Consider the following 24,744-nt stretch of genomic DNA (forward strand, 5'->3'; position numbering starts at 1 on the left):
AGTTCTGTACAGTACAGAGTTCCTGCAGGACGGACTGCGCAAGTCCTTCAAGGACCATAGGAACTCGAGAAATGCAATGTAACCAACCGAGCCTGATAGAAAAAAAAAAAGAAAAGAAAAAACAATCCCTAGGTAATCAAATCATCAAATGCCATGAGCACAAACTACAAAGACACTGAGAGGAAATCGATGACGGAGCTGGTGGGCCATGACTCGTTGACATTCAGAGGAGATGATTCCATGTACTGTTGTATCATTATTATTGTATGTTGTACACTTGTAAGGAACCTAGGTAACTTGGATACCTGAAACAGAGCACATTTGATGGTCAGTGGGTAAGCTTGGCACTGGGTATCGCCATTTGCCACTAAGTTGGATTTGCTTTTTCCCTCTGATCTCCTGCAGGTTGCTGACTACGGGAGTACAGGACTCATTGCTACTTGCTTTTTTTTGTTTTCAGTCTGGCGGTAGGGCGAACATCGATCAGTTGTAGATAGAATGATAGAGATAGAACTTGAGAAGACATGGCGAAGAATCTTACTCCATGGGAAATATCCATGTAAAGACTACCTACCTACCTATACTCTCCTACAGTACTACTAGGTAGTTCGCTGTCACGGTGCCAAGTCATTCTCCGTTGAAATCTTACCTGACCTTACCATACTCCGTAGGTACTCTACCTTGGACCTTACTTTACTTGGTGTACGGTACGTGCAGTACAAGGTTTACCAGACCCAAGCGATCTCAACAACTGCCAAGTTTATCCTGAGCCCAAACCGCCTGGGCGATCGGCCGAAGGAATCGCTGTGGGCTTTTTGGACATGAACTGGATGAAAAAGGATGATGTCTAGGTCTTCATTCCTTGAAGACTCAAGTTAATTAATGTTGAGCGGATTGATAATGGTATTATAGGACAGAGCCTGTGGAAGCATCTACCTAGTACCTACTACCTACCCATCTTCCTTTTTCCCAACTAAAACCCACCCAAGTTCCCCACCACCAGAAATAACTGTCGGTCTATGATTATTATCTATCTATCGATCTATCTATCTAGTGCTCCGTTAGCTACCTAGTAGTTACTAGTTAGTTAGTCTGATAGATACTCCGTACTCGTAGTCCTCACTAACTACTACCTTACTAGTTTCACCTACAACTACCTACCCTCCTCCTGCTCTTCCGCCTGACAAAAAGTTATTTTTCCCCGACCAACAGCCAACTATCTATCTATCTATCTATCTATCTATCAACCTTTCTCGCCCCCCCCCCCCGAGATTATTCTTCTCTCTACCTCGACTTACCTTCCTGACTCTTACTTACTACCTACCTACTCTTCACTTTTTAACACTCGGATTCGGACTCTCTGACTCCCCCCTTCCTCTCTCAACAACCTCCCTCCCCCCCCCCAACTCCCCTTCATATTCTCTCCATTAATACGCTTCTTTTAATTTCTCCTTCTGGGAGTCTTTATCTTATCTACTTCTTTCTACCCCATCCGCTCCCTTGTTTCCCATCCCAAAACGCTCCTTTGCTTGCTTGCAGTTGCATCAAATCTCTCCCCACCCTCCGTCATCGGCCATCGGTGTGCGACTTTCGCCTATTGTGTCTTCTCCTAAAGGCCCCAAGCATCTCCTTTCTTTTCAGTTCAGCCCGGTTTTTTTCATCGCATCTCGCTTTCTTTCTCGGGCAAATCTCACCGTTCGCCGCCGCCTTTTTATTTTTTTCATTTCGCTCGTCATCCCGCCGGGCTCAACTGTTCGATCCCCCACCGCTTCATCGGTGCCGTAGCAGGTCTATCGCCCGGACTCTTTTCCGCCTCTCTCATACCGTTGTCCGGCACACGGTACCTCACCTGTTGGAGTCATCCCGATCGTCGGATATTACTGCGCTTGCCAGCTCAACCTGCATGGCCGTCGTCGCCATCTCCCGAATCAGATTTTGAAGAAAAAAGAAAAAAAAAAAAGTAATGCCGATCCGATCGTGCTCGCCGTCAGAGCCCGTCGTCTGCTCGCCTTGAATTGAATGATTCACTGCGGGAGGTTACCAGAAAGGAATAAGAGAAGGAGTCGGAAGAAAAAAAAGAAGAGGAAGAGAGGAAGAGATAAACCGGTGAAGTCCATCTGAAAAGAACAGCGGACAACAACTACGCCAAAGACTCAAGAGGATGCACAGTGGTATTTCCGATATCGTTGGGTTGGGAAAACATATTATCTAACTCGGAAAATGACTGATCGCCCCTCTTCAGCTGGCCTGGGGGAATCGGTGAACTTAGTTGCCCGAAAAGGTTCTGCGTCGGACACGGTTGCTTCTCGACGAAGTTCGGACCGACCCAGAGAGGCTCCAGAGGCCTCGCTGCCTACTGCGTCAATCGATGCGGTAGGCGTTCGGCAGACAGTCACCAAACCTCCCAGCGCCAAACTCGCCTTACCTAGCGGCGATGTGGCGGATGCCACCACCTCCCTCCGCCATACTTTCCCTCATCTATACCATTCATCCAGCGCATCCCGATCGCCCTCTACCCGCACTTCGTCCAGCTCATTACAAGCCCTGAACGAAGATACCGTGGTCGACGCCCGGTCAGAAAACGGCCTCTGGTCGCGGACGTCTGTCGGACGAAGGATGTCTCAGTTGGGCTTGTCCGACGCGCATTCCCCCGACTATCCCGTGTATCCAGATCAGTCCTACGCCGTCCTTCAATCACAAGTTCACCCCACCTACCATCCTCCCTTTGTACGCTCCCGCAGTTCCTACCCAGTCCGGACCGAGTCCTTTGGCCGCTTTACCGCACCACGCCCTGTTCGCACAGCCGGAAACACCCCCGTATCGAGTCCTGGTCTTTTCTCCGTTAGCAGTCCTCGCTCCACGCCACCCCTCACTTCCGATGACGAAGGTCGCATCAGCAGTCCTTTCCTACACCCCACTCATCTACAGCCGCCGAAAGAGACACATACTGCGGAGGTCGATCGAGATCTGGTCACTGGAAACAAACTCATCAACGACTACGAGATTTTGGAAGAGCTCGGCCGTGGCGAGCATGGAAAAGTGAAACTGGGTCGCCATGTCGCAACTCGCCAGAAAGTTGCCATCAAGATTGTCCAGCGGTACTCAAAACGACGTCGTCTGGGCAAGCTGGGTAACCCGGAGGACAAAGTCAAGAAGGAAGTTGCTATCCTGAAGAAAGCTCGACACCCAAATGTCGTCAGTCTGCTGGAGGTCATCGACGACCCCAACCGTCAGAAGGTCTACATTGTATTGGAGTATGTCGAAAACGGAGAGATCATTTGGCGCAGGAAAGGGCTCCGCGAGATCGTGCAGGTTGACAAGCGCCGGCTGGATCGCGAGAAGGCCGGCGTTCCCGAGACCCCCTTGTTCTGGGAGGAGTCTCGACAATACGTCAGAACCGCCCAACGTCTTCGCCGCCAGCGCGACAAGGCCCGCGAACGCCGCCAAGCGCAAGCCGTTCAAGCATCCCAGGGGCCCATCCCTGCCTGGAGTTTGGAACACGGCGCCGAGTCGGATGAGGAATTGGAAATCGATCCTAGCTTGGCCCGCACGATCAGTCGCTCTATTGCAAGCCACGATGAGCTCCAAGACTCGCCAAGCCATTCCTTGGCCTCCGCCTCTGATTCCGCCTTGGCGGCCATGGAGGGCACCATGTATGGGGCTTATGCGGACCACTCCTTCGACAGGAGGTTCAGCACCGCATCGAGCAGCCTAGGCTATGCCCCCTCCGAACCGGAGTGGTTCTCGCACGATGACGATATGTCCTACGTCCCCTGCTTGACTGTCAACGAGGCGCGAAATGCCTTCCGTGATTCCTTGCTTGGTCTGGAATATCTTCACTATCAGGGCATTATTCACCGTGATATCAAACCCGCCAACCTTCTCGTTACCAGCCATCACCGCGTTAAGATCTCCGACTTTGGTGTATCCTATCTGGGACGGCCTATGCGAGACGACGAGGAGGAACAGGTTGCCGAAACCGACGCGACCGAGCTGGACGACGCCCGGGAGTTATCCAAGACGGTTGGCACCCCGGCTTTCTATGCCCCCGAATTGTGCTATACGGGCGACGACTTTGAAGAAACGATTGGCTCCGTGCCCAAGATCACTGGTGCAATCGACGTATGGTCACTTGGTGTTACCCTCTACGGAATGATCTTCGGTCGATTGCCATTCGTGTCCGACGACGAATACAGTATGTTCCAGACCATTGTCAAGAAGGATGTGTTCATCCCGCGCAAGCGGTTAAAACCGGTGGAGGACGACCCCGAAGCCGCCACTCAGTGGCCGCGATATATGGACAGCAGCAAGCGCATGGAGGATGAGCTTGCCTATGAGGAGATCGACGATGAGCTTTTTGATCTTTTGAAACGGCTTTTGACCAAGGACCCTGTCAAACGGATCACGGTCAAGGAAATCAAGCACCATCCTTGGGTGCTGTATGGCTTGCCCAACCCACGGGCGTGGATTGACGAAACAGACCCGGGCTATCAAAGCAAGGGTAAGAGGATTGAAGTCTCGACCGAGGAAGTGACCAGTGCCGTGAGCAAGGTGCCGTTCATCCAACGGGTCCGATCCAACGTGGCCAAGTTATCGAACTATCTTACCGGACGCTCGAAGGACAAGGAGAAAGAAAGCCGCAAACGAACGTCGAGCACCGCCCCTTCGGTCGAGTCGTCCGCCTCCAGCAGCGCCAGTCTGGGTAAACTGCTTCTGGAGAGTCGTCGCGGCAGTCTCAAGGAGGAAGATTTCTACCGACCCTCGAGATTCATGAGAGACGGAGAGCATCCGCTGTCGCAGAGTGTCACGGCGAGTCCCGTCGGCCGGGACGAACAGAACTCCTATTTCGAGGATGTAAGACCGGATATCGCCCTGGACCGCACCCCGCGCCCGGACCCCCAACAGCGCGCAGCGTCCACGTTGTCTACTGCCGAATCTACAAAGACGATCCGACCGGACTGGGCGATTTCTGGGGGCGCCCAGCGAACCGGCGTGTCTGCGCGGATTGATCATCAGGGCACCACCAACATCGGTGGTCTCTTTGGCGGAGCTGGTCGGCGACTGACGCGAGGTCTCCAGGGCCGGGAAGTGCGCTCGGACCGGTCGCTTGCCGGGGATGTGCAGGATGCAGTTTCTCTGGAGAGCGATCGTCACTCTGAACCTACTCTGGCCCTGAGTGTCGCTTCCGCAGTCGGTCACCTGCAGCAGTCCAGCCTCTTGCGCAAGGAGGATGAGGAGTCCATCTCGCGTGCGGACAGCCTTGCCCCAGTGGAACCAGGGCACCGGCGCAACAAATCTCACCAGCTTACCACCCAATCCTCTCAGGAGCCGTTTTATCTTACCAAGGAAATCCTTTTGCGCAAACGCCGGAGTGACATTGACCATGCTTCCTTCATGGAGCAGGTGGCACTCGATTACAAGAGCAAGTCCGCGGATTCGCTAACTCTCCGCCCCGAGTCGCATCTAGAGATGGCAATGGCATCCTCGATGGAGACCGCCTCGCCCGATCCGCCTTCCGGTGGCCTGACCACGTCGCCGCCATCGGCCGCCACAATCTCCTCGTCTTCGATTGATGACTATACCAGCGGAATGTCTCAGTGCGCTTCTCATCCAAGCATTCCCTCGGTGGTCTCCGGGGCCTCGTCGCTGTCCGGTGACGGTTTCGTTAAGGACCAGGATACTGAACCGGGGGTCCAGGTTCCCTCCATCCTTCGCACTGGCGAGACGGTCAAGGCTCGCTTGCTGAACCCCCCGCGAGCCCACGAAGATGATGAAGCCAGGTACTATTGCGATGATGAAGACGATTCGGAAGATGATTCTGAAGAGGAAGTCCTAATCATTGGAAAGAAGAAGCCGGCCTCCAATCGACCAGTGATGTGTGGAGCCCGCCTGGCAAAGTAAAAAAAAAAATGCATGTCCGACGACGGGATCTCTTCGAACCGAGTCTCGCCAGCCGCATGAGGGTTTCCCTCTTCTTTTTACCTTTGACCATTTTGCTTCTGACTTTCCGTTCCCTTTGCTCGTGATGCTTTACCGAGCAGCCATTCTGATGCATTCCTTGGTTTGCTCCTTGGCCGGTTTCGCTTCTTCACGTGTATATCACTTCTTTTATTCACTGGGGGTTTTACCTTTTTTTTTCTCTTCTCTTGTTGGGATTTATATGTTCGGTTCACCCGTTTCCATCCCCTTTCCGGCATCCAAGGACCAAACTCTTGCAAAGGCCACTCGGTTGATGGGCTCTGTTGTTGGCATACATGACATGACATGATACATCGCTTGTACATATATTCGCATGGGTGGGTGGCTCGTCTATATTTGCTTTCCCACCTGTTTTGCCTTGGCTCTCTTGCTCCCGGCTTGTGATCTCGCACCTCGGCGCTCTCTGAATTTGTTCTTCTGCGTTTATATTTGGGGGGGTTTTTTTTTTCCTTTTTGCTGAGGCATGGGGTGTCTGAGATACCAGCCATCTTGTTGTTTGTACGTAATGTTGACCATGAAGGGGGAAGATGTGGAGAAAGGACAAAATTTGGGATATACTGAGCAAGGCCCTCTATTGAGGGAGGCTCGCATGATGCATGGATGTCTTTTTCTTTTTTTTTTTTTTTTTTCTTCTTGATGTTTTTTCTTTTCAGTCTGCGTGTTGCTGTGATGATGATGGATGATGATGACCTAAATTGGGAGACCTGGCATGTCCCGAGAACGTTGCTTGAGCTATCTACCAGGATGAAAGACAATCTAATTCTTTGATGAACCCATGCTCCTGACTCTGTAGACAGTAAGTAAGTAAGTAAGTATGGATGGATGGATCTATCCATCTCCCCTTGGAGTTGGGGAGGTGTATTGTTTGTTTTGCTCATGGATAGATAAAGATCCAAACGACAACAGGATCAGAATCACCCCAACTCGGAAAACAAAAACAGAAAACGAGAAAAAGCAGGTCGATAGAGAGGATAGATCCTTCGTCTGACTTGCTCGGACCAGTCTCCAGTCTCCAGTAGTTATGACTATGACTACATTCAGCTGGGTGGCTGTGCAAACGCAGACAGACTATCGAGCCAAACCCGGTCAGCCAAACCCACATGAACTGGAATTCCCCTGCCCAGAATCAGAGATCCAGGAGAAAAAGATGGGAGCCTGACGGGTGGGGATATAAAAAGAAATGAGGGAAAAGAATAAGAAATGTCCGTCAGGCTGATTTCTTCGTCTGGGAAGCGTAGTGAGTTAGTTAGTCTCCCTCCCCCCCTGGACAAGGGACAGGATGACCACTGATACTGACAGGACCCGAGCATCTTTTCGATTGGAGAGATGTGATTGATGTGGGGAAGATTCCTCCCGGCACATCTCAAGCCAGGTCTGTCACACAAATACTCCGTAGACATGGTATCTATCTATGCTGCTGGCGCTTCTATGGGGGATGTACTGAGCCAGGACCATCAATCTGACGATGTACTAGTAGACTGTGATATGTCCTGATTCCTGCCTGAATACTCTCCAGGCGTCAATCAATAGATAGATAGATAGATAGATAACTAGCAGAAAGTGTAAATATTTAATGCAGCTACTGCTAGAGGCTCTGTTCGGTGGACACTGTACGCTGTAGTACGGAGTAGTAGTAGTGGTCTATATAGCAGGGAAGAATTAGGGCGCCAAATGCTCCGTCTCTCGGAGTGAGAAAAACGCCCAACTTTCTCTTTCTTCCAACGGAATTCTTTCTGCCTGGAAAAAAAAAAAAAGTACCGATCATCAATAGAAATTCTCCCTGCTTATATTCCCAGTTCGCTTGTTTCATCTCTCTCGGGTTGTGGACTCTGGCGGTTGCTGTAGTAGTAGAAATCAATTGTATATAGATCGATCGCACGTGCCTTGGTCTCGTCCGTCACTCTACGACTTCATCGTTTCTCTCTCTCTCTCTCTCTCTCTCTTTTTCTCTCGCGCTCTCTTCACCAGAGAAAAACACCCCACGACGCGGTCCGTCTCATTCATCCTGATCTCTATCTTCAGGAATCTGAGACTTTTGAATTCTTCGCCGTCCCTTTCTTCTCCGGGTATTACCCAGAGAAAGGTGAAACAGCCGTTGATGCTTGCGCCACAAGGCTGATTCGCAAGGTGCACTCCAACACGAATGACATTCGGTCTTCCTTACTTCTGTCTCTCCTTCTCTTCCACGCTTTCACCGCCCCTCTCGTCCGCTCATACTGCACTGGACTGTCCCTCCAGTCGCATCGCCTCCCTCCCTCTATCTCTCCCACTTTCGCTCGTACTCTAATCTCCCCCCTTCCGGGCGCGCTTGATCGAGACCGCTTCTGATCAACCATCCACAACCTCCCCCTCCTCCCCCCTGGCGACTTGTCAGCCTTCTGGGTCCAAAAGTGTATCTATTCTGGGATACATCACATCGTCCGCGATGACCTCACAGGAGATGCTCCAGGAGTCGGGGCAGTCTCCTGCCGCTGGCGTTATAAGCCGCGGCGTCAGCCCCTCCCCTCACCTCCACCAACATCACCAACATCACCAACAGCAGCAACAGCAGCATTTCACGGATGTGACATCTGGCTTGACTCTCGATTCCTCAATCGCTGCTGCTGCTACCACCTCCTTCCCTTCCTTTGATCCAAATATCACCGGTAGTCTCACCACCGGTGCCGATTCGTACGGGTACACTGCCGCCGGTTATCTGTCTGGGACCCCTGCCTCGCAGAGCTTGTCTCCGCCGACCGACCAGAACTACGCGCACAGCCTGCAGGTATCGCAGTCGTTCGACACTGGGCTGGTCCCTCAGTTCAACCAATCGCCAGGCGTGCCGATGCAGCAGCCGTCGCAGTCGTCGCAACAGCAGCAGGCCATCGAAGACAACTTCTCCAACCTTCTGAACTCCAGTTCCACCGACTACGACTTCTCGGCGGTCTACTCGAATCACAGCCCGAGCAGCAACACGGCGCCCGAGTACGATTCCTCCCTTCTCCTCGACTCCCAGATTCAGCTTCATCAACAATCCCACCCGACCGGTCAGGCCGTCAACCCCGCGGACTTGGTCACCCAGATCCCCTCGCCGCACTCTTCCGCCTCTCCACAGATCTCGCCTCTGGAACAGCAACAGCAGCAACATTCCTCACCTGGCCCCATGTCCCCCCTAGGTTCGACTCCGGGAGCCTACTATACTCCCCAACACTCCCGCCATGCCTCCTTAGACCCTACTGCCGCCTACCTCACGGGGAACGCGCATACCGACTGGCAGGCGGTCATGAACAACAGCAATGCCTTTCAGGGACACCGACGCGCCCCATCGGAGGTCTCTGAGATTTCCTCCGCCGCGCCTTCACCCTATCTATCACAGCATGAGTCTTTCGATGGTGTTGATAATAATCCTTCCCCCCTCTTGGCGGCCCAAAATGACCCCAGTCTCTATGATAATGCGCTGGGTATCGAGAACTTTACATTATCTGACCCCCACCATCAGCAGCAGCGGCAGCACCAGCACCAGCACCAAGGATTTAGCCCGGCGCATAGCCCTTACATTTCCCCTCAGTTGATGCCGCAGCAGGGGCAAGAAATGATTCCCAACGTGCCCTATCTTACCGCCCCGACTCCAAATGCACAGTACCCGACCCCCCCGAGTGACCTGTATCCGAATGGTCCAGAGGGCATGGGCAATCTGGCACAGGGCAACCTCTCTGGAGACATTGGCCAGGCCTCCCAAATGGCCCCGCCGTCCATCAACGTGGAGTTTGCTCCGCCGTCACGGATCCCCAGCTTTGGACCATCGAAGCCGGCGGCCAATTTCGATACCTTGAGTCCTCCCCCGTCATCAACACGTAAGTTTCTTCGGTTCTCCGGTTGGTGCAACCCGGCCATTGCTAACCTGCAGGGACGAAGGCTCGCGTGGACGAAGCAAATCCGATCCGTATGCCCACCAGACTACTCGCCTGCGCTCCTCGTCGACCTCGAGCAGTCTGGAGCCTCTGGCTCCTAACACTCCCCGATCGCTATCCCCGTTCGACTCCATCGGCCGCCAATTGCAGAGCAACCCGAGTTCTCGAGAGCCATCGCCATCCAGATCCAATCGGCGTCTCTCAACCTCATCGATCGACAGCCGCAACTACATCCTCGGCCTCGCCGACCCTCTCCGGCCTGGTGCGAGTCCGAGCGACTCCAAACGCGTCCAGAAGCACCCAGCCACGTTCCAATGCACTCTCTGCCCGAAGCGCTTCACCCGGGCATATAACCTGCGGTCTCACCTGCGGACTCACACCGACGAGCGGCCTTTTGTTTGCACCGTATGTGGTAAAGCGTTTGCTCGGCAGCATGACCGTAAGAGACACGAGGGGTTGCACTCGGGCGAGAAGAAGTTCGTCTGTCAAGGAGAGCTCTCGCGTGGTGGGCAGTGGGGGTGCGGTCGCCGATTCGCCCGTGCGGATGCCTTGGGGCGTCATTTCCGATCGGAGGCTGGTCGGATTTGTATCAAGCCGCTGCTGGATGAGGAGTCTCAAGAACGGGAGCGTGCCCTCATGAACCAGCAGCAACATCAATTGCAGCCTATTCCGCAGCCACTCATGATCCCGCTGGACGGCTCCGCAGCCGGTAACTTTATCTTGCCTGCTGCGCTGCTGGCTCAATATCCGGCACTTCAGAACCTGCAATGGGATCAACTTGCAGCCACGGCGGATGATCCGAGTGACATCGGAGGCCGCAGCAGCTTCGACGCCAGCTCTGGCGGTGAGTTCGGCTTCGAGGACGACGAGTCCGGCATCAGCAGCGTCTCCGGCATGAGTGCCGGATATCCCGCCCAGCCGGGTAATTTTTACGGAGTCCACCCAGGTCAGATGATAGGTGGCTCTCCTGGCGACCCTGGGTACATCGACCCTGAATGGAAGGGCTGACACGATGGATCTCATCGATCACAAATCTCGGATTTTTTTTTTTTTTCTTGAAAGCTATTTCATCTGCCGTCTGCGCATTGACGTGCATCTTTGGACCACTTTCCTTTACATCTCAGAGACAAAAGACGCTGCCAGCGTTGCGGGTTGGCTTGACGATTTATAGATGGATTTTGGCGTTGAGATTTCAAAAAGGTTGGACCACGGGAGGAACGCCCGGATTATATACCTTCACTTATACCTTATTTTGACCTAACTTCTTTTCTTTTCTTTTCTTTTCTTTTCATATTCCCCCTTGATGTTATACTTACTCTTTCTCCCTACCCCCTTTCGGGCTTCTACACGGATGGGCCCTTTTGCCGTTTTCATTCTTGGCTTGGCTTACAGACTACACTGCTGTTACGTGCTCACGACGATGTTATTTTACTTCATACCCATGGAATTTGCTCCATCTGTTCGGTGTGCGGGTTGGTCCCTTTGGTTGGAGTCTCACTTTTGGTATCCGTATTCAAATCAAACCCCATGTTTGCCGTTGTACTCGAATCGATGTTCTGGAGCCATCGCATAGATATCTAGACTAGATTTTAGAGGTCTGGATCTAGATTTAATGTTATAGCTCAGATGTGGGCACGGGGTTGATGTCGCTTGGAGGGAGTGGATTTGATAATATGGATTCGAGACGAGATATACCGAAGAGGGCAAAAAACAGGAGCCGTGGAACTCCACAAAGTAGTAAGCGGAGTCGGGCATGCAAACGCGTCGCAGAGCAGAGTATACAAAGAGTCTGTCCACCGCCACCATCACCGTCACCATCAAATCTGAATAATCCCCCCCCATCCAGATTTTCTTCCATGGGGGAAGAAAAACCAAAGGGTCAACGCATCTCGACCAACCTGCCCACTTCCTCGACCCATTTCAGCGAGAATTCCTCCTCGGTGAAGCGCAGCGCGGAGCGGCGGGCGCGCAGGCGCATGGCGACCTTCTCCTCCTCCGGCAGGGCGAGCGCGGCCTCGAAGGCGGCGGCGAACTGTTCCTCGGAGGCGGCGCGGAAGCCGGTGGCGCCGTCGCCGAGGTCGACGACGATGTCCTCGCGCGGGCCGCCGGAGTCGTGGACGACGCTGATCAGGCCGGCGGCCTGGTACTCCACGACGCAGATGCCGAAGTGCTCGTTCCACATGGCGTTGACGCCGATGGAGGCGGAGCGCAGGTGGGTGAGGATGGTGGGCCAGCTGGCGTCGACGAGGAAGGTGGTGTGGTCGCGAATGCGGAGCTCATGGGCGAGCAGGCGCAGGTTGTAGATGTGGGTTTCGTCCGGGCTGGCGTGGCGGACGGAGCCGATGAGGAGGATCTTGGGCTGCGGGAGGGAGGCGGATGCCGGGTTCTTCTGGCGCTCGTTGAGGAGGCGCGCGAACGAGCGCAGTACGAGCGGGTGGTTCTTCTCCGGGCGGAACTGCGCAATGTACAGGATGACGGGCTCGCGGCTCTTCTCGCTCTGCGCGTCCACCGTGATGGTCGACTCAATCTCCGACACCGCCGTCGGCGGGAAGATGACGGCCGGGTCGCGGTAGGTGTTGCGCGTCCGGGACGGGCCCCAGATGGCCCGGATATGCGCCGATGTCCACGAGGAGTTGCACATGACCACGTCGACGTGGCCGCCCACCCAGCCGTAGAGACGGGCGAACGCAAGCCAGTACTTGCGCTTCGCCTGGCCCTTGAGCCCCTTGCCTGCACCCGCGTTGACACCCTTCACGCCTGTCTCGTCGTCTAGAGACTGGAGCATGTCGGTTGAGATCGTGGGGTAGTGCACATATGCCCCTGTGGGCACGGATGGGAAAAGCATCTTGCAGAACGCAAGGGTAAAAGCATAGCCCATGGTGTCGATGAATACGTCGGGGACTAGAAGGTTGAATGCGTCGTAGGCGACCACCAGGGAGCCAAGAGATTGGCCCAAGAGGGTCATGTATGGATACATGCTACTAAGGACATATTTGCGGGTAGTCAGGTAGAGCAGCACAACCGTTGGCGCATGCAGTTGAATATTAAAGCGGTTCTAGATGCGCCGGTATCTGTCAGAGCAAACATCCCGTTCATACCCATGGACCGGCTTGTCACTCACCTCGACTCTCTCTAGCATAGCCGTCTTATTTACTTCATGATCGCCAGTGTATATGGCACAGATCGCCTTGGGCCAGCGCCGTTGTGTGGCTCTCACGGCTTCCCAGAGAACACGTTCTCCTCCGCCGCCCGCGTTACTATATCATGATTAAGAGGGTCAGTAAACCTGTCATCGGACTGGCGCAGTTTCAGGGGCACGACTCATACCAAAAAGGATGGAAGAACCCAATAATCCCGTCCCAATTCTCATCTCGCCCTTTGCTGCTCTCCTTGCTGGGACCCGCAGTCGTCCCTGAGCTGGAACTGGAGCTATCCACCTTCTCCCAGTCCTCATCCTCTCCACGAGGAGACGGCTTGGCTCGTTTCGCCTGGCATTCCTCATCGTCTGCCCGGACTCGCGAGACGATATACTCCCTGCGGGACCGGGTTCTCTTCCGAATGACCCATCCAGCACCACGGAGCACCAGGCGGAGAAGCCCCAAGGGGAGCTGGGGAAGGAGGACGCAGGTCGCGAGAAGGGCGAGCAGGGAGATGAAGGTCTTCAACAGAAACAGCATCATGGCGAGCTCGAGACAACAGACATAGTCGATATAGATGTCTGGTAGAAAAGCAAGAAATGCGTAGGAGGTCCGGCTGACGACTTGTGCCGACTGATCATATCCTAGGTCGTCTTCAAAACAGCAGCTCTTGTATTATTTGGCATCATTTCGCTATCGATAACAACCCAGGTAAGCTGACGATAGCGCTCCGTATGTTACGGTATCACGGCTTACCGATACATGGTATTGTCATATACACCACGTGATGGAGCTTGGGCTTTTGAGCTTCTCTGCTTGTACGGAGTAAATATTTCTTTTTTATGGCTCAGCACCGCTATCTATATACCAGAGGAATATCTCAATTAACAATATTTCTCATGCTTGAAAAGAACTATTACTCTGTCCTTGTCTCTTGTGCACAGTCTCTCTCCCCCCCTCTCTCTCAGGTTGTCACCCCTGTTCATAAAAATCATGAGACCATTTCGTCCGTTGCTCCGCTCGCCGCATACTGCCGGCAACAGGGTGGCCCAGCAGAAACGGCATTTCCACCCCACACGGCCGTCTCCTTTTATCAATGAGGTGCTGGAGGTTTCATCGGGTTTCATACATGGGGTTCATTCGATCAGTGGCCTTCCGTGGGTCATGTCCATTCCATTGACCGCTCTGATTGTTCGGACAACCGTCGCCATGCCGCTACAGATATACACCAAGATGCAAGCACGCAAGGAGCGCGACATCGTCCCCCTGATTTATTCGTGGAAAAAACACTATCAGGACCAGATCAAGAAGCGCATTGATACCTCAAACGACACTCCGATCCTCCCGAGAGACGCTAGACGAGAGCTTGCGGCCAAGGTCAAGGACAAGAAGAAAGAGCTGCACAAACGGTGGAACGTGCCCCGGTTCTGGAAACCAGTCGGCTTCCTCCAGATTCCGATCTGGATCTCAGTCATGGAGAGTCTCCGAGCGATGTCCGGGAACAACAAGGGGCTGGTGCCGTACCTCCTCTCCCTGACCGAACCGACCACCGCGGAGCCAAGCACTGCGCTTCATCTGGCCGTCGAACCGTCCCTGGCTACGGAAGGCGCTCTGTGGTTTCCTGATCTTTTGGCCGGAGACCCAACAGGTATCCTCCCAGCCGCATTGACTCTGTCAATCCTACTCAACATCCGTGCGGGATGGACTGCGCCTCGCTTGAGTGAACTGGCTGATCTACCGCGGATTGAGATTGCCCAGAACCTTGCGATGCGTAGTCTCAGGTTGCTGGTCCAAGTGCTGGCCCTCAATATCGGTGCATCTTCCTATATATATGAAATGCCCTCAGCACTCATGATTTATTGGATTAGCAGTACGAACATTGCTACATTGCAGACTCTCCTACTTGACAAGTTCATTGTGTCGGAGTCGATTCTGAAACCCTGGAGGCAGATTCACATTGGATACACTCAATCTGAACAGAAGGCCGCTCCGGTAAAATGATCATGGTTGCTGCAACGAGTTGGAAGAGGGCAACTTAGACGCAAGGCAAATGGCCACGATTGAAAACACAGGAGCGAAAACAGAGATGCTCAGACACAAGGAAGAATCAATATCACATTTAAGCAGACGCGCGCACCCGAAATCAGCAGAGGCAAAAAGAGAAATTAGAATTGGTTCAACAAGAAGCCGATTGGATCTTGCATCATACACCGCATAAAGTCAGATGCCATCACTCCTGAGCACAAGGTGTCAGATACAGTCAGTTCGCGATGTTAGCTTGGATGATCCCGTAACGCTCCCGAGCTCTTGCCAACTCGAGCTCAGTGAAGCCAAGATGGGTGACCTGGCCCATGCGAACGCGAATGAATGGATCAGTCAGCGCTCCCTTGAAAACCCAACCATAGTGCTGCAGGAATTTGCGCGGGTCCTGTCCCAAATACAGAAAGAGGATGGCGTCATCATCGCGATTCCAGTCAACGGGAGCATTGTACAGTCTTCTTGGTTTTTCATATCGCGAGTCGTCATAGTTGAACTGCTCGACCTCAATCACTTGGGAGCCATTGCGGACCTTGGGATCGTCACGTTTAGCTTTGTGCATTGCGAATCGAGCTTCTGCGCGTTGGATCGAGTGGGCTTCGCCAGGGGCAAACTCTTTCAAGAATTCGGCATGCTTCCCGGCGTTCGCTCCATTCAGTCTCTCAGCGACGAAGGACTTCTGCAGCGGAGGGTCAAAGCCGAACAGTGCCTGCAAACGCTCGGTAATCATCGAAACGGTTCCGCGGCTGGTCCAGAGAATGTAGTTGCAGTGAGTATCCCAATTCGCTGGCTGGCCAGGAGGCAGTTTAGCTGCGCCAATTTGGAACAGCTGCTTGCGAAGCAGGCGTCTGCCCGCGACGGCTTTGAGTCGATCTTGGGTGTCTAGCCATCTTTGACTCTCGTCGAGCAGCGCTTTCTCCAGGTAAAGATCTGGATTAGGCGGACGATCGGGACGCGGACGACGGGGAGGGGCGCGATATTTTTTGGGGATGTAGCGTGGCGGCGGGTTATTCCACAGCTTGATGTATGCACTCATCGGCTTGGGCGGCTCCGAGTTGTGGACGTAAGGACGAGATCCGCCAGCTACTTGTTGGATAGGTGGCACTAGGATACGCTCCTTGCCCAGCGCGCGGCGCACGATTCTTTCATGTTCAGGATGCATCATAACTCGGCCCGGGTACCGGTAGATGGGCCCGCGATCGGGGACAGGCGGGATTGGATCCGGTTCGATTCCGGTCTGAAGTCGAGAAAGCCACATGGACATGATCTCGTCACGCGTCATCGGGTTGTTTCTGGGGGCTTTGAGCTGCTCTGCCGTTGCCTCGGGACCAGCAGAAACTCCGCCGTCGTTCTTAGATTCCGCACCAGTTTCAGCTGGACGTGTAACTGGAGCTTCAACACGTGCGTGCGCCGTTCCCACGACATTGGGGTTCTGGTTTTCAGCGCCTGGGCCGGTTATGACCAGAGTTGGAACCCTCTGATCGCCGTTTTCCGGAACACTGCCATCCTGGTATTCAGCTCTGGCGCCATCTCGGACTAGAACTCGGACATTCATATTCTCATCAATTCTTGGCTCGATTCTGATTGAGGATTGAGCGTTCTGGATGCCTTCTTCAAGAGCACGGCTCCAGATAGCAGGTCTTGCGTCACCTGCGATCGGAGTGCGCATATATCCAGCTCTCAGTCTGCGGAGTCTTTGCGCGTCCAGTATGAGCGGCATCCTGTTGTGTTCTAAGCACTTCTTCATGTCAGCTGGTGGACAATTCTTTTACCAGAAGAGTGTAATATACCACTGTTGATAATCCTTGGAATTCACTGATGATGAAGACTTGCGTGTTGGGCTTCCTGGGAAAAATTCTACTTCACGAAACCACGACGAGAAGACGATAAAAGGATAGCAAACGAGCAGTCAGAGCTGATACTAGACCAAGAAGACGACGGATCCTCTCAGGTCAAAGTTGACTCTATTCAGAGCTGTGCTGGCAATATAAGAGAATGGATTCAAGGGATCGAATCTGAAGATACCGAGAGAAGGATAGAAGTCAAGAAGAGGAAAGCAGATAAAGGGAAGAGGACTGAGGCAACACAACCTACATCAAGGAGTGGGAAAAAAGAGTGCAGCAAGGTGCCATGAATGTGCTCACTCAGCTCCATAATGGGGTGTGATTGATGCTACTCTGAGACGACACCATCTCTGAAGGCTGGGGATCTGACTCTGAGCAGCGTGGTATTGCTGCATCACAGCATTCACTGTTATCTTTTTTGATGATATTGCCTCACCTTGAGCAGATTATCTGCCTTCATGCTGGAGACTCATGTCTCTGCTACATGCTACTATATGCCACTATTCGCTACATATGAACTCCTACTGCTCCATTTCAGAATCTGGACCTAGCCAGCATCAGAGGCCTCTTGTAAATATACAGTCTACAGACAACATCAGGAACATAAGAACACCATGGTTCATCTCCAAGTGTTCATACCTCTGGTTCTTACAAGCCTCATTATAACAAATCTCTCCAGTATAGATCCGGATGCTGAACTTCTCAGGGCATGACTTCTCACGTGAATTCACCGGCCTGTAGATATATCTATGTGCACCCACGTGACGGCAGAGTATGTTGTGCTGAGCCTGCCAACCTTTGTCTCTCTTCTTACAGTTTATAGTTTATTTTGGATTTTTTATGTTACAATTGCACTTTGGCTTGGCTCTCACTTTATTTCGTGACTTTCTTCTCTTCTTCTCTTAATATTAGTCCCCTGTGTTGTGGTCTTCGATCTAGGTAAAAGAGGCACTGGGTACGGAAGTAAGTAAGGACTTGGAATATAGGACTGCACAAAAAAGCATTCGTGAGAACAGCCCGGGTTATCTTGCTCAAATCAAATTTGTCATATACCAGCTATTGGTGCAGCATAAAATCAACGCCAGATCCGTGTAGAACCATGCCGAACTAACTAGGTATCCAGGGGGAGAATGAAAACAGATCAAACCCAAGTGGGAGTGGAAACCAGGAGAATCAACATCTAGCAGAAGGTCTCCGTTGACACGAAGCGGGAGAAGGGGAATAAGGGAAAAAGGGAATTGCGCTATATAAGAGATTTATGTGATAGCATTACAGCTTGGCCTTGGGGGTTTCTTCCGATGCGCTGGCTTCCTGGTTCACCGTGATGGTTTGCTGATCGGGGCCGTCGCCGAAGAAGATGACTTCGACTGTGACGTCGTCGCTGTAGAATTGGTAAGTTCGTGATCTGGAGAAGCAAAAAGGATAGCCATAGCTTACCGATATCTCCGAGAGTAAGGGCTAGGAAGTGTCAGCAGAGCGCAAACCATGTCCCGGTCCTTTCCACCCATGGCATTGCGCACGAGATGTGTTGCCGCGTTCTTGTCTTCGACGACAAAGCGACTGGCCACACCTGAGATGTCGTATTGCTGCTGGCGGATGGGGCGGCGCTGGCCCTCCATGGTGGTGTCCTTGGGTGCCTCCACAGGCAGCTGCTTATCCTCCCGGCCGAACCAGCTCTGCAACCACGCTTTGGAGCCATTATTTCCGGAGCGCTGCTGATCAACCCACTGGCCGACGAGCCCAACGACCTCTTCATTGCTCAACATCTCCCAGAGACCGTCCGTCGCCAGGACCACAAAGTCCCCATTGCTAGGCTCGATCTTGGTAGTCGTAATGATGGGTTCCGCTGTGACGTAGGGAGGGGTCTTCAAATGAGGGTGAGGGGTCCTTCCGAAGAATTGCTTCTTGATCTTGTCCTGTGTCTCCTTGCTCCACTTGTAAAAGGCATCACCGAAGGAACGGCTTGGTTCGAGTTGTCCGAGAATTCTTCCATTGCGCACGACGTTAGGTTCGCCTGGGTGCTCCTCCCGCAGGCGCTTCATTTCCGATGGGGTACCGCCGGTCTGGTCCTCCGAAAGAGGAGTGGCAGTCCATTTTCCATTAGGAGCTCGGCGACCAAGAACTGCTCTGGAATCACCAGCAACGGCGACCTTGAGGTCCTTGGACTGGGAGTCAAAGAAGGCGAGCAGGGCACAGGAGCCAGAGAGCGCGGGAGCAAGCAGCTCCGCAGCAACCCTCCGAGAGTTGGACTTGAGGACTTTATCCACACTGTTGTACACAATATCGTTATCGAGGCGGACAAACCCTTCCTTGATTGCTGCGTCCACGGCTTCGGACGTTGGGCTGACGAGCGAAGCATCGGCGGCCGCAGCCTTGTAGGTCGTGTTCAATTCCCGAGCCACGTATGAAATGAGAACATTGCGCAGTTTGGCCGAAGTGGTCCAGCCCCTGTTGTGAGGTTAGTATATGCCAGGTCCACCAGTAGGAGGTGGGAGTCTTACGAATGACCATCGAATATGGCCCAGAACATCCAATCGCTGGCAGGAGCCACAGAGGGAGACACCTCCACGATCTTCTCGGCATGATCATCCTCGATTGGTGAATTGCTCGGAACCTGGACGATATCGTATCGCACAACTCCCTTGCCCCGGTTCACCATGAACGACTGCTCATTCTTCCTCAATTTCTGTGTCGCTTGCTCGGGGGTTAACATCTCTAGAACTCGGCGGTCGGAATCATCTGTCTGCTTGAAAAGTGGTTGTTCTCCGGACAATGTTGCCGTGTAGAATTGATCGTGATCCACGAGGAGGGCACGTCTGGTTGACTCCGCTGGTTCTTCTGCATGTGCCTCCGATGGTATGCTCGTAGCGATTGACCGAATCTGCGAGGCCGATGTCGTGTTCAGACCGCCCGTGGAGCTCTGCTGGGAGTTGCTCCCCTGGTAAGCGTACCAAGCGCCCGAGGCGACCGCCGTCGAGATCAGGGCGAGGGAGAAGTTTCGGAGATGCATCGATGACTGCAGGGTCGCAGGAAGATATGAGGGACGTCGCCCGCCGGGAGAGGGTCGGAGACCCAGAGGCTGGCTGCTGGAGAACGAGACAGCGCACGGTTTCCTAGCACCGACTTTCCATACTGGTACACGGCGGGCAGTACGGAAAGCCTGAAGAGCCGCACGACGCATTGGACCTGCGAATGCGAGCAGGAAGTGTAGATAAACCGGGTAAGATCCAGCAATGCTGGTCTGCGAATGGAGGAAGATGTTGTCACTCTGATAGTTGTTCTCCAGCAAACGTGGAGATGATCAAGACGCCCCAGGCACCAAGGCATTCCCGCAGGTGATAACGTCATGTGATACCGGCATGTAAGGTACGGTATTTATAGTACCATACGGACACTGGTATTGGTATTGGTATGGTACGGTGAACACTGTCAGGTCCCGCACTAAGCCTAAGCAGGCTGTGTCGTCATTTCTGTGATCTTCAATCTTCTGGAGATCAACTGCTAGGATTCTTTTTTCGGCTCGCAGATAGGCCGCATCGCCTCTACTCTTTCATATCGTTTCGGTGCTGCGCTTTCCTACTACTCAACCCTGAATGTCCTCCCGAGCGATTCGCAAGCTGCAGAAGCTGCGCGAACAAGAGTTGCAAGCGGAGCATGAAAATGATCAATCCAGTGAGGATGAGCCGGTCAGCCGGTCTTCAAAGCCCAAGCTAAATGCTTTTGACCTTCTGAACGCCGTCGAGGATGAGGAAATTGAGCAAGAGTCTGAGAACGAGGTTCAAGAAGAGACCGTGACTCAGCCGTCCGAAGATGTGCCACCCCCCACCAAGCCCGCGGAATCGAGTAAGAAGAAGAAAAAGAAGAACAAAAAGAAGAAGGCGGCGAAGTCTACAGCTACCAGAAGACCTGCTGCCACCAAGTCAGACGATGAGTTGGACGAAATCGATCGAGCGCTGAAGGAGCTGGAAGTGGACTCCAAGCGTTCTGGACAACATGAAGCTACTGGCGCGGCCGCGGGGCATGTTCGCGGCGCCTCGTTCCCCAAGACACCGGCGGAGCTTCTTGCGATAGAACCCAAATTTCTCAACGCCATGAACGAAATGCGAAAGCTGTTTGGGAATGTTGTGATGGAGAACTTCGACCAGGATGGGGATTCGGGGACGGGCCGCAGACGAGACCGCAATCAGGAAATGGTTGATCTTGGCCGCGCATTAACCGGCAGGTACAGCCCTGCCAGTAAAGGCCTGAGTCTCGCGGGAACTACGCAGCGGAAGAACGTATTCATGCAGGGCAAAGACGAGTGGCCGCGCGCTCCCAGTGGCGGGCTGGGGATGGAGTTGGTAGAGAAACTCCCTGATGGAGCCACGAAATATCAGATTGTCCACAACGCCGCATATACAGACGTACAGAGACAGTTTGACATTTGCGTGGAGTCCATGGATCCGCAAAGAATGATACATCTCCTGCAATACAACCCGTACCATATCTCCACCCTCCTACAAGTGTCCGAGATCGCAAAGCATCAGGGCGACCATGCCGTGTCAGCCGATCTTCTCGAGCGAGCCCTTTTCAATATGGGGCGCTCGGTTCACTCTTCGTTTGGCAATCGCTTGAAGGAAGGCCAGTCAAGACTTGATTTTACGCATATGGCAAACCGTGAGCTTTGGCTCGTGGGATGGAGATACATTGCCAATCTGGGGATGAAGGGAACGTGGAGAACGGCCTATGAATGGGCTAAGCTGCTGCTTAGTTTGAATGACGACGACCCGTACTGCATCCGACTGCTGATCGACCATTTAGCGCTTCGGGGCCGGGAATACGCACACTTCATCGAGCTGTGCACACAGACCAGGTTGAGCGAAGACTGGGCAGACTTACCGAACATACAATGTTCATTGGCACTGGCGTATCTTCGATCGAACAAACCGAAGGAATGTCGGGGGCAGCTGCGTCTTGCGATGTCACGATACCCATGGGTATTCTGTAGATTAGCGCAAGAGTTAGATATTCAGCCCATGCCCAAGCGAATTTGGGGCAAGATGCCACCGAGTGATGGCCATGAATTACTCACAGAACTCTACGTTGCCCGAGCCAAGGATTTGTGGAATACCCCCGAGGCAGTCTCCTTGATTGTGGAAGTGGCCGACACTCTTTCGGAGAAAGAAGAGCCCATCGAACCGCCAGAGATTACTCTGGACATTGCGCGTCACGTTGTTCTCTCCGATATCCCCAGTGTAACAACTCATCTGCCTGGACGCTTTGTCTCTGGGCGTATCTCAGCATCTGATCCTCTCCCGCCGTACGACTCCGAGGCTTATCGTCAGCAGTCCGATCCTACCCCGTCATACCTGTCACAGATGCCAGAGGTTGGCCGACCACAATGGCTACGTGATCTTCTCGATCAGTTAAATAATGGTGCTCTCCGTTTCCCTCGGTTCCGTGGGGGCGAGGGTGAAGAAATCCATGGCGACGACATTCCACCCCCAGAGGATACGGAAGGAGTGGACAATGGAAGTCGACAAACCGTACCTGACGATCAACCATCGTTGGAGCAGTGGCTTCTGGGAGATGGCATGCAGATCTTGCAGGCATTTCTGAACCAGTATGGAGTCGACCGTGGCAATTGGGGAGAGGTGGTGGACTATTCCCCTTTGACAGAGTACCTGGACGCCCTGGATGCTGTCCAGCCTGATGACGCCCGCCAACAGCTGCTTCACGGACGCATTAGGGAGGCTATGGGTGACATGGTTGTTGACATGCTGGAGAATGAACTGGAGCTTCAGCAGTACGAGGATGAGGAGATATTTGATTAGGTATTGGGTCTCGAGCAACTGGTCGTATATACCCTGTATAGCAATAAAACCACGCTTGATTTTGACATTCGTGTCTATTGATACTTTTTGGGTAGATTTCCAAGCTCACGATCGCCCTCTGATTATAGTACACTGCGACTCTCAGCTAAGGAATATATACTTCCGCAACACACTCCAGCATTCAGGCGATCTACAACCAAACAAACGCATTATTTGCGATATAAACAAAACATGAGAGAGATGAATTATATGAATAGCCAGATATCGCTTCAAGGACATCCCAATTGATTTTGTTTGACATGAAAAAGAGATACGAGATACCAACAGCAGCCAATTTAACGACGCGCTTAGTCACGGATTCAGCCTCGATGCCTTATCGCCAGCCCGGCCGCCAAACAGAAATCTATTCTTGCATCAAGTGAGTCAAGCCAGTCGAGAATTTTTCCGCTCTAAACAATACTTAGTCTTCTCTCGTCCTTTGTATCGACTGTTGTACTGTTCATGCGCAGGACCTTCCGTGACTCCCAAACGTCGCCAATTGCTTTCGAAAAGTTTTCCGAGATTGACTGGCGTCATTGATTACTGCTTCCTTCGTCACTTGGTCTGCGCTCGCAGAACTCGAGTTGCAAAATCACCATGTTCTTTTCACCAGCTCAGGATGGCATTCCCGCAGGGAATTCCGTGCCTTTGACACCGCGCGAAGCTGCCTCTGGCTTGCTGGGATCCATTTCCCTGACTTGCTGGATTTTCTTACTGGTATGACTCGCCGCGACCTTGGATCTGGTCATTGACCGCAGGTGCATACAACGGACAAACCCGAGAACAATGCTCATATGCGCTTTTGTATAGGTCCCCCAGCTCATTGAGAACTACTGCAATGGAAACGCAGAGGCGATATCCCTTCTGTTCCTCCTCGTATGGTTCGTCGGCGACATCACCAATCTGATCGGAGGCGCCTGGGCTGGTCTCGTGCCCGTCATCGTGGCTATTGCCGTCTACTTCTGCATCGCCGACGGCGTGCTCATCGCACAATGCCTCTACTACAAGGCCCGTAATGCGCGCCGTGATAAGCTTCTCCACCGGCGCCGTTCCTCCACCGCTACCCCCGACCCTACCACCCCATTGCTCGGTCGCCGGTTCAGCGACCCCCTCGAGCCCGGTCCGGCCTCGCGCCGCCGATCCGTGACGTCGCAGCGCAGCGGCCGTGCCGGCCACGGCCACCCGGACGACGCACTGGCCAAGATCGTCGAGGAGCATGAAGTCGGGCGCAGTGCGTGGGCGAAGAACTTCAGCGGCGTGCTGGCTATCTGCGTGATTGGCATGGCCGGCTGGACGGTTGCGTGGCAGTCGGGTGTCTGGAAGCCTGCTCCGCGCGAGCATAACGGGGGCGTCGATACGGCGGTCGGTGCCCAGGTGCTGGGGTACTTTAGTGCGGTTTGTTATCTGGGGTGAGTCTCGTTGCTCCTTGATTGCCAGGAAAGAAGACAAGCTCACAAAGGAATCTTTAGTGCGCGACTGCCGCAGATCTACAAGAACTATTGCGATAAGTCTTGCGAAGGTATGTCAAAACGATGCTAGCAGCTCAGCGTTTGGAGTTAACCATTTTCTTGTTCTCTTCCTACAGGACTCTCATTGCTGTTCTTCATCCTCTCTCTTATGGGTAATCTCACCTACGGCGCTGGCGTAAGTCCACCTTATTCTCCAGGAAAAACCGATCGCACGCTGACCAAGCATGTTGCCAAAGATCCTGTGCCACTCGACCGACAAGAAATATGTCCTGACGAACCTCCCTTGGCTGATTGGCTCGCTGGGCACAATGGCCGAGGATGTGGTTATCTTTGCGCAGTTTCGCCTGTACGCGGCGCAGAATCCGGAGTCCACGACTGCGGTAGCGTGATCTCTCTTTTCTTATTTGTTTTGCTTGTTATATACTACCATATGTATATCCTGTGTGATATTAGCTTTCCCTTGGGGCGGTTTCCTGTGCCTGACGACAAAAAAGTTTCTTTGTGTTTTTTTTGGGGTACATGGGTATGGTGTTAGG

At 53.1% G+C, this 24,744-nt stretch overlaps 8 protein-coding genes across 8 annotated transcripts, besides 12 other annotated features; 5 read left to right on the forward strand and 3 right to left on the reverse strand.

Moving 5' to 3' along the window:
• Positions 1-1,027: 1,027 nt before the first annotated feature.
• Positions 1,028-1,053: a microsatellite.
• Positions 1,054-1,216: 163 nt separating this feature from the next.
• Positions 1,217-1,244: a microsatellite.
• Positions 1,217-1,245: a microsatellite.
• A 975-nt stretch (positions 1,246-2,220) lies between these two features.
• Positions 2,221-5,901, forward strand: ACLA_027660 (putative serine/threonine protein kinase; the record flags this gene model as incomplete). Its single annotated transcript, XM_001269466.1, has 1 exon — positions 2,221-5,901. The coding sequence occupies one exon, from the start codon at positions 2,221-2,223 to the stop codon at positions 5,899-5,901; it is 3,681 nt and encodes a 1,226-aa protein (XP_001269467.1).
• Positions 5,902-6,774: 873 nt separating this feature from the next.
• Positions 6,775-6,794: a microsatellite.
• A 711-nt stretch (positions 6,795-7,505) lies between these two features.
• Positions 7,506-7,528: a microsatellite.
• A 369-nt stretch (positions 7,529-7,897) lies between these two features.
• Positions 7,898-7,921: a microsatellite.
• Positions 7,898-7,940: a microsatellite.
• A 464-nt stretch (positions 7,941-8,404) lies between these two features.
• On the forward strand, positions 8,405-10,877 carry crzA (putative C2H2 transcription factor Crz1; the record flags this gene model as incomplete). The annotated part of the gene is made up of 2 exons (XM_001269467.1): positions 8,405-9,812; positions 9,874-10,877. The coding sequence occupies 2 exons, from the start codon at positions 8,405-8,407 to the stop codon at positions 10,875-10,877; spliced, it is 2,412 nt and encodes an 803-aa protein (XP_001269468.1).
• Positions 8,492-8,516: a microsatellite.
• Positions 9,449-9,486: a microsatellite.
• Positions 10,878-11,131: 254 nt separating the features above from the next.
• Positions 11,132-11,158: a microsatellite.
• Positions 11,132-11,159: a microsatellite.
• A 589-nt stretch (positions 11,160-11,748) lies between these two features.
• ACLA_027680 (alpha-1,2-mannosyltransferase ALG11) lies at positions 11,749-13,549 on the reverse strand (the record flags this gene model as incomplete). The annotated part of the gene is made up of 3 exons (XM_001269468.1): positions 11,749-12,924; positions 12,991-13,126; positions 13,197-13,549. The coding sequence occupies 3 exons, from the start codon at positions 13,547-13,549 to the stop codon at positions 11,749-11,751; spliced, it is 1,665 nt and encodes a 554-aa protein (XP_001269469.1).
• Positions 13,550-13,999: 450 nt separating this feature from the next.
• Positions 14,000-15,007, forward strand: ACLA_027690 (putative mitochondrial export translocase Oxa2; the record flags this gene model as incomplete). The annotated part of the gene is made up of 1 exon (XM_001269469.1): positions 14,000-15,007. The coding sequence occupies one exon, from the start codon at positions 14,000-14,002 to the stop codon at positions 15,005-15,007; it is 1,008 nt and encodes a 335-aa protein (XP_001269470.1).
• A 259-nt stretch (positions 15,008-15,266) lies between these two features.
• Positions 15,267-16,763, reverse strand: ACLA_027700 (uncharacterized protein; the record flags this gene model as incomplete). Its single annotated transcript, XM_001269470.1, has 1 exon — positions 15,267-16,763. The coding sequence occupies one exon, from the start codon at positions 16,761-16,763 to the stop codon at positions 15,267-15,269; it is 1,497 nt and encodes a 498-aa protein (XP_001269471.1).
• A 1,393-nt stretch (positions 16,764-18,156) lies between these two features.
• Positions 18,157-20,068, reverse strand: ptcF (type 2C protein phosphatase ptcF; the record flags this gene model as incomplete). The annotated part of the gene is made up of 3 exons (XM_001269471.1): positions 18,157-18,268; positions 18,325-19,335; positions 19,389-20,068. 3 exons carry the CDS (start codon positions 20,066-20,068, stop codon positions 18,157-18,159), a joined length of 1,803 nt encoding a protein of 600 aa, XP_001269472.1.
• A 412-nt stretch (positions 20,069-20,480) lies between these two features.
• ACLA_027720 (transcriptional repressor TCF25 family protein) lies at positions 20,481-22,700 on the forward strand (the record flags this gene model as incomplete). The annotated part of the gene is made up of 1 exon (XM_001269472.1): positions 20,481-22,700. The coding sequence occupies one exon, from the start codon at positions 20,481-20,483 to the stop codon at positions 22,698-22,700; it is 2,220 nt and encodes a 739-aa protein (XP_001269473.1).
• Positions 20,733-20,765: a microsatellite.
• Positions 22,701-23,336: 636 nt separating the features above from the next.
• ACLA_027730 (PQ-loop repeat-containing protein) lies at positions 23,337-24,597 on the forward strand (the record flags this gene model as incomplete). The annotated part of the gene is made up of 5 exons (XM_001269473.1): positions 23,337-23,456; positions 23,550-24,148; positions 24,209-24,258; positions 24,325-24,383; positions 24,445-24,597. The coding sequence occupies 5 exons, from the start codon at positions 23,337-23,339 to the stop codon at positions 24,595-24,597; spliced, it is 981 nt and encodes a 326-aa protein (XP_001269474.1).
• Positions 24,598-24,744: the final 147 nt, after the last annotated feature.

Source organism: Aspergillus clavatus, genomic scaffold (genome assembly GCF_000002715.2).
Source record: "Aspergillus clavatus NRRL 1 1099423829805 genomic scaffold, whole genome shotgun sequence".
In the NCBI taxonomy this organism is placed as follows: Eukaryota; Fungi; Ascomycota; class Eurotiomycetes; order Eurotiales; family Aspergillaceae; genus Aspergillus; species Aspergillus clavatus.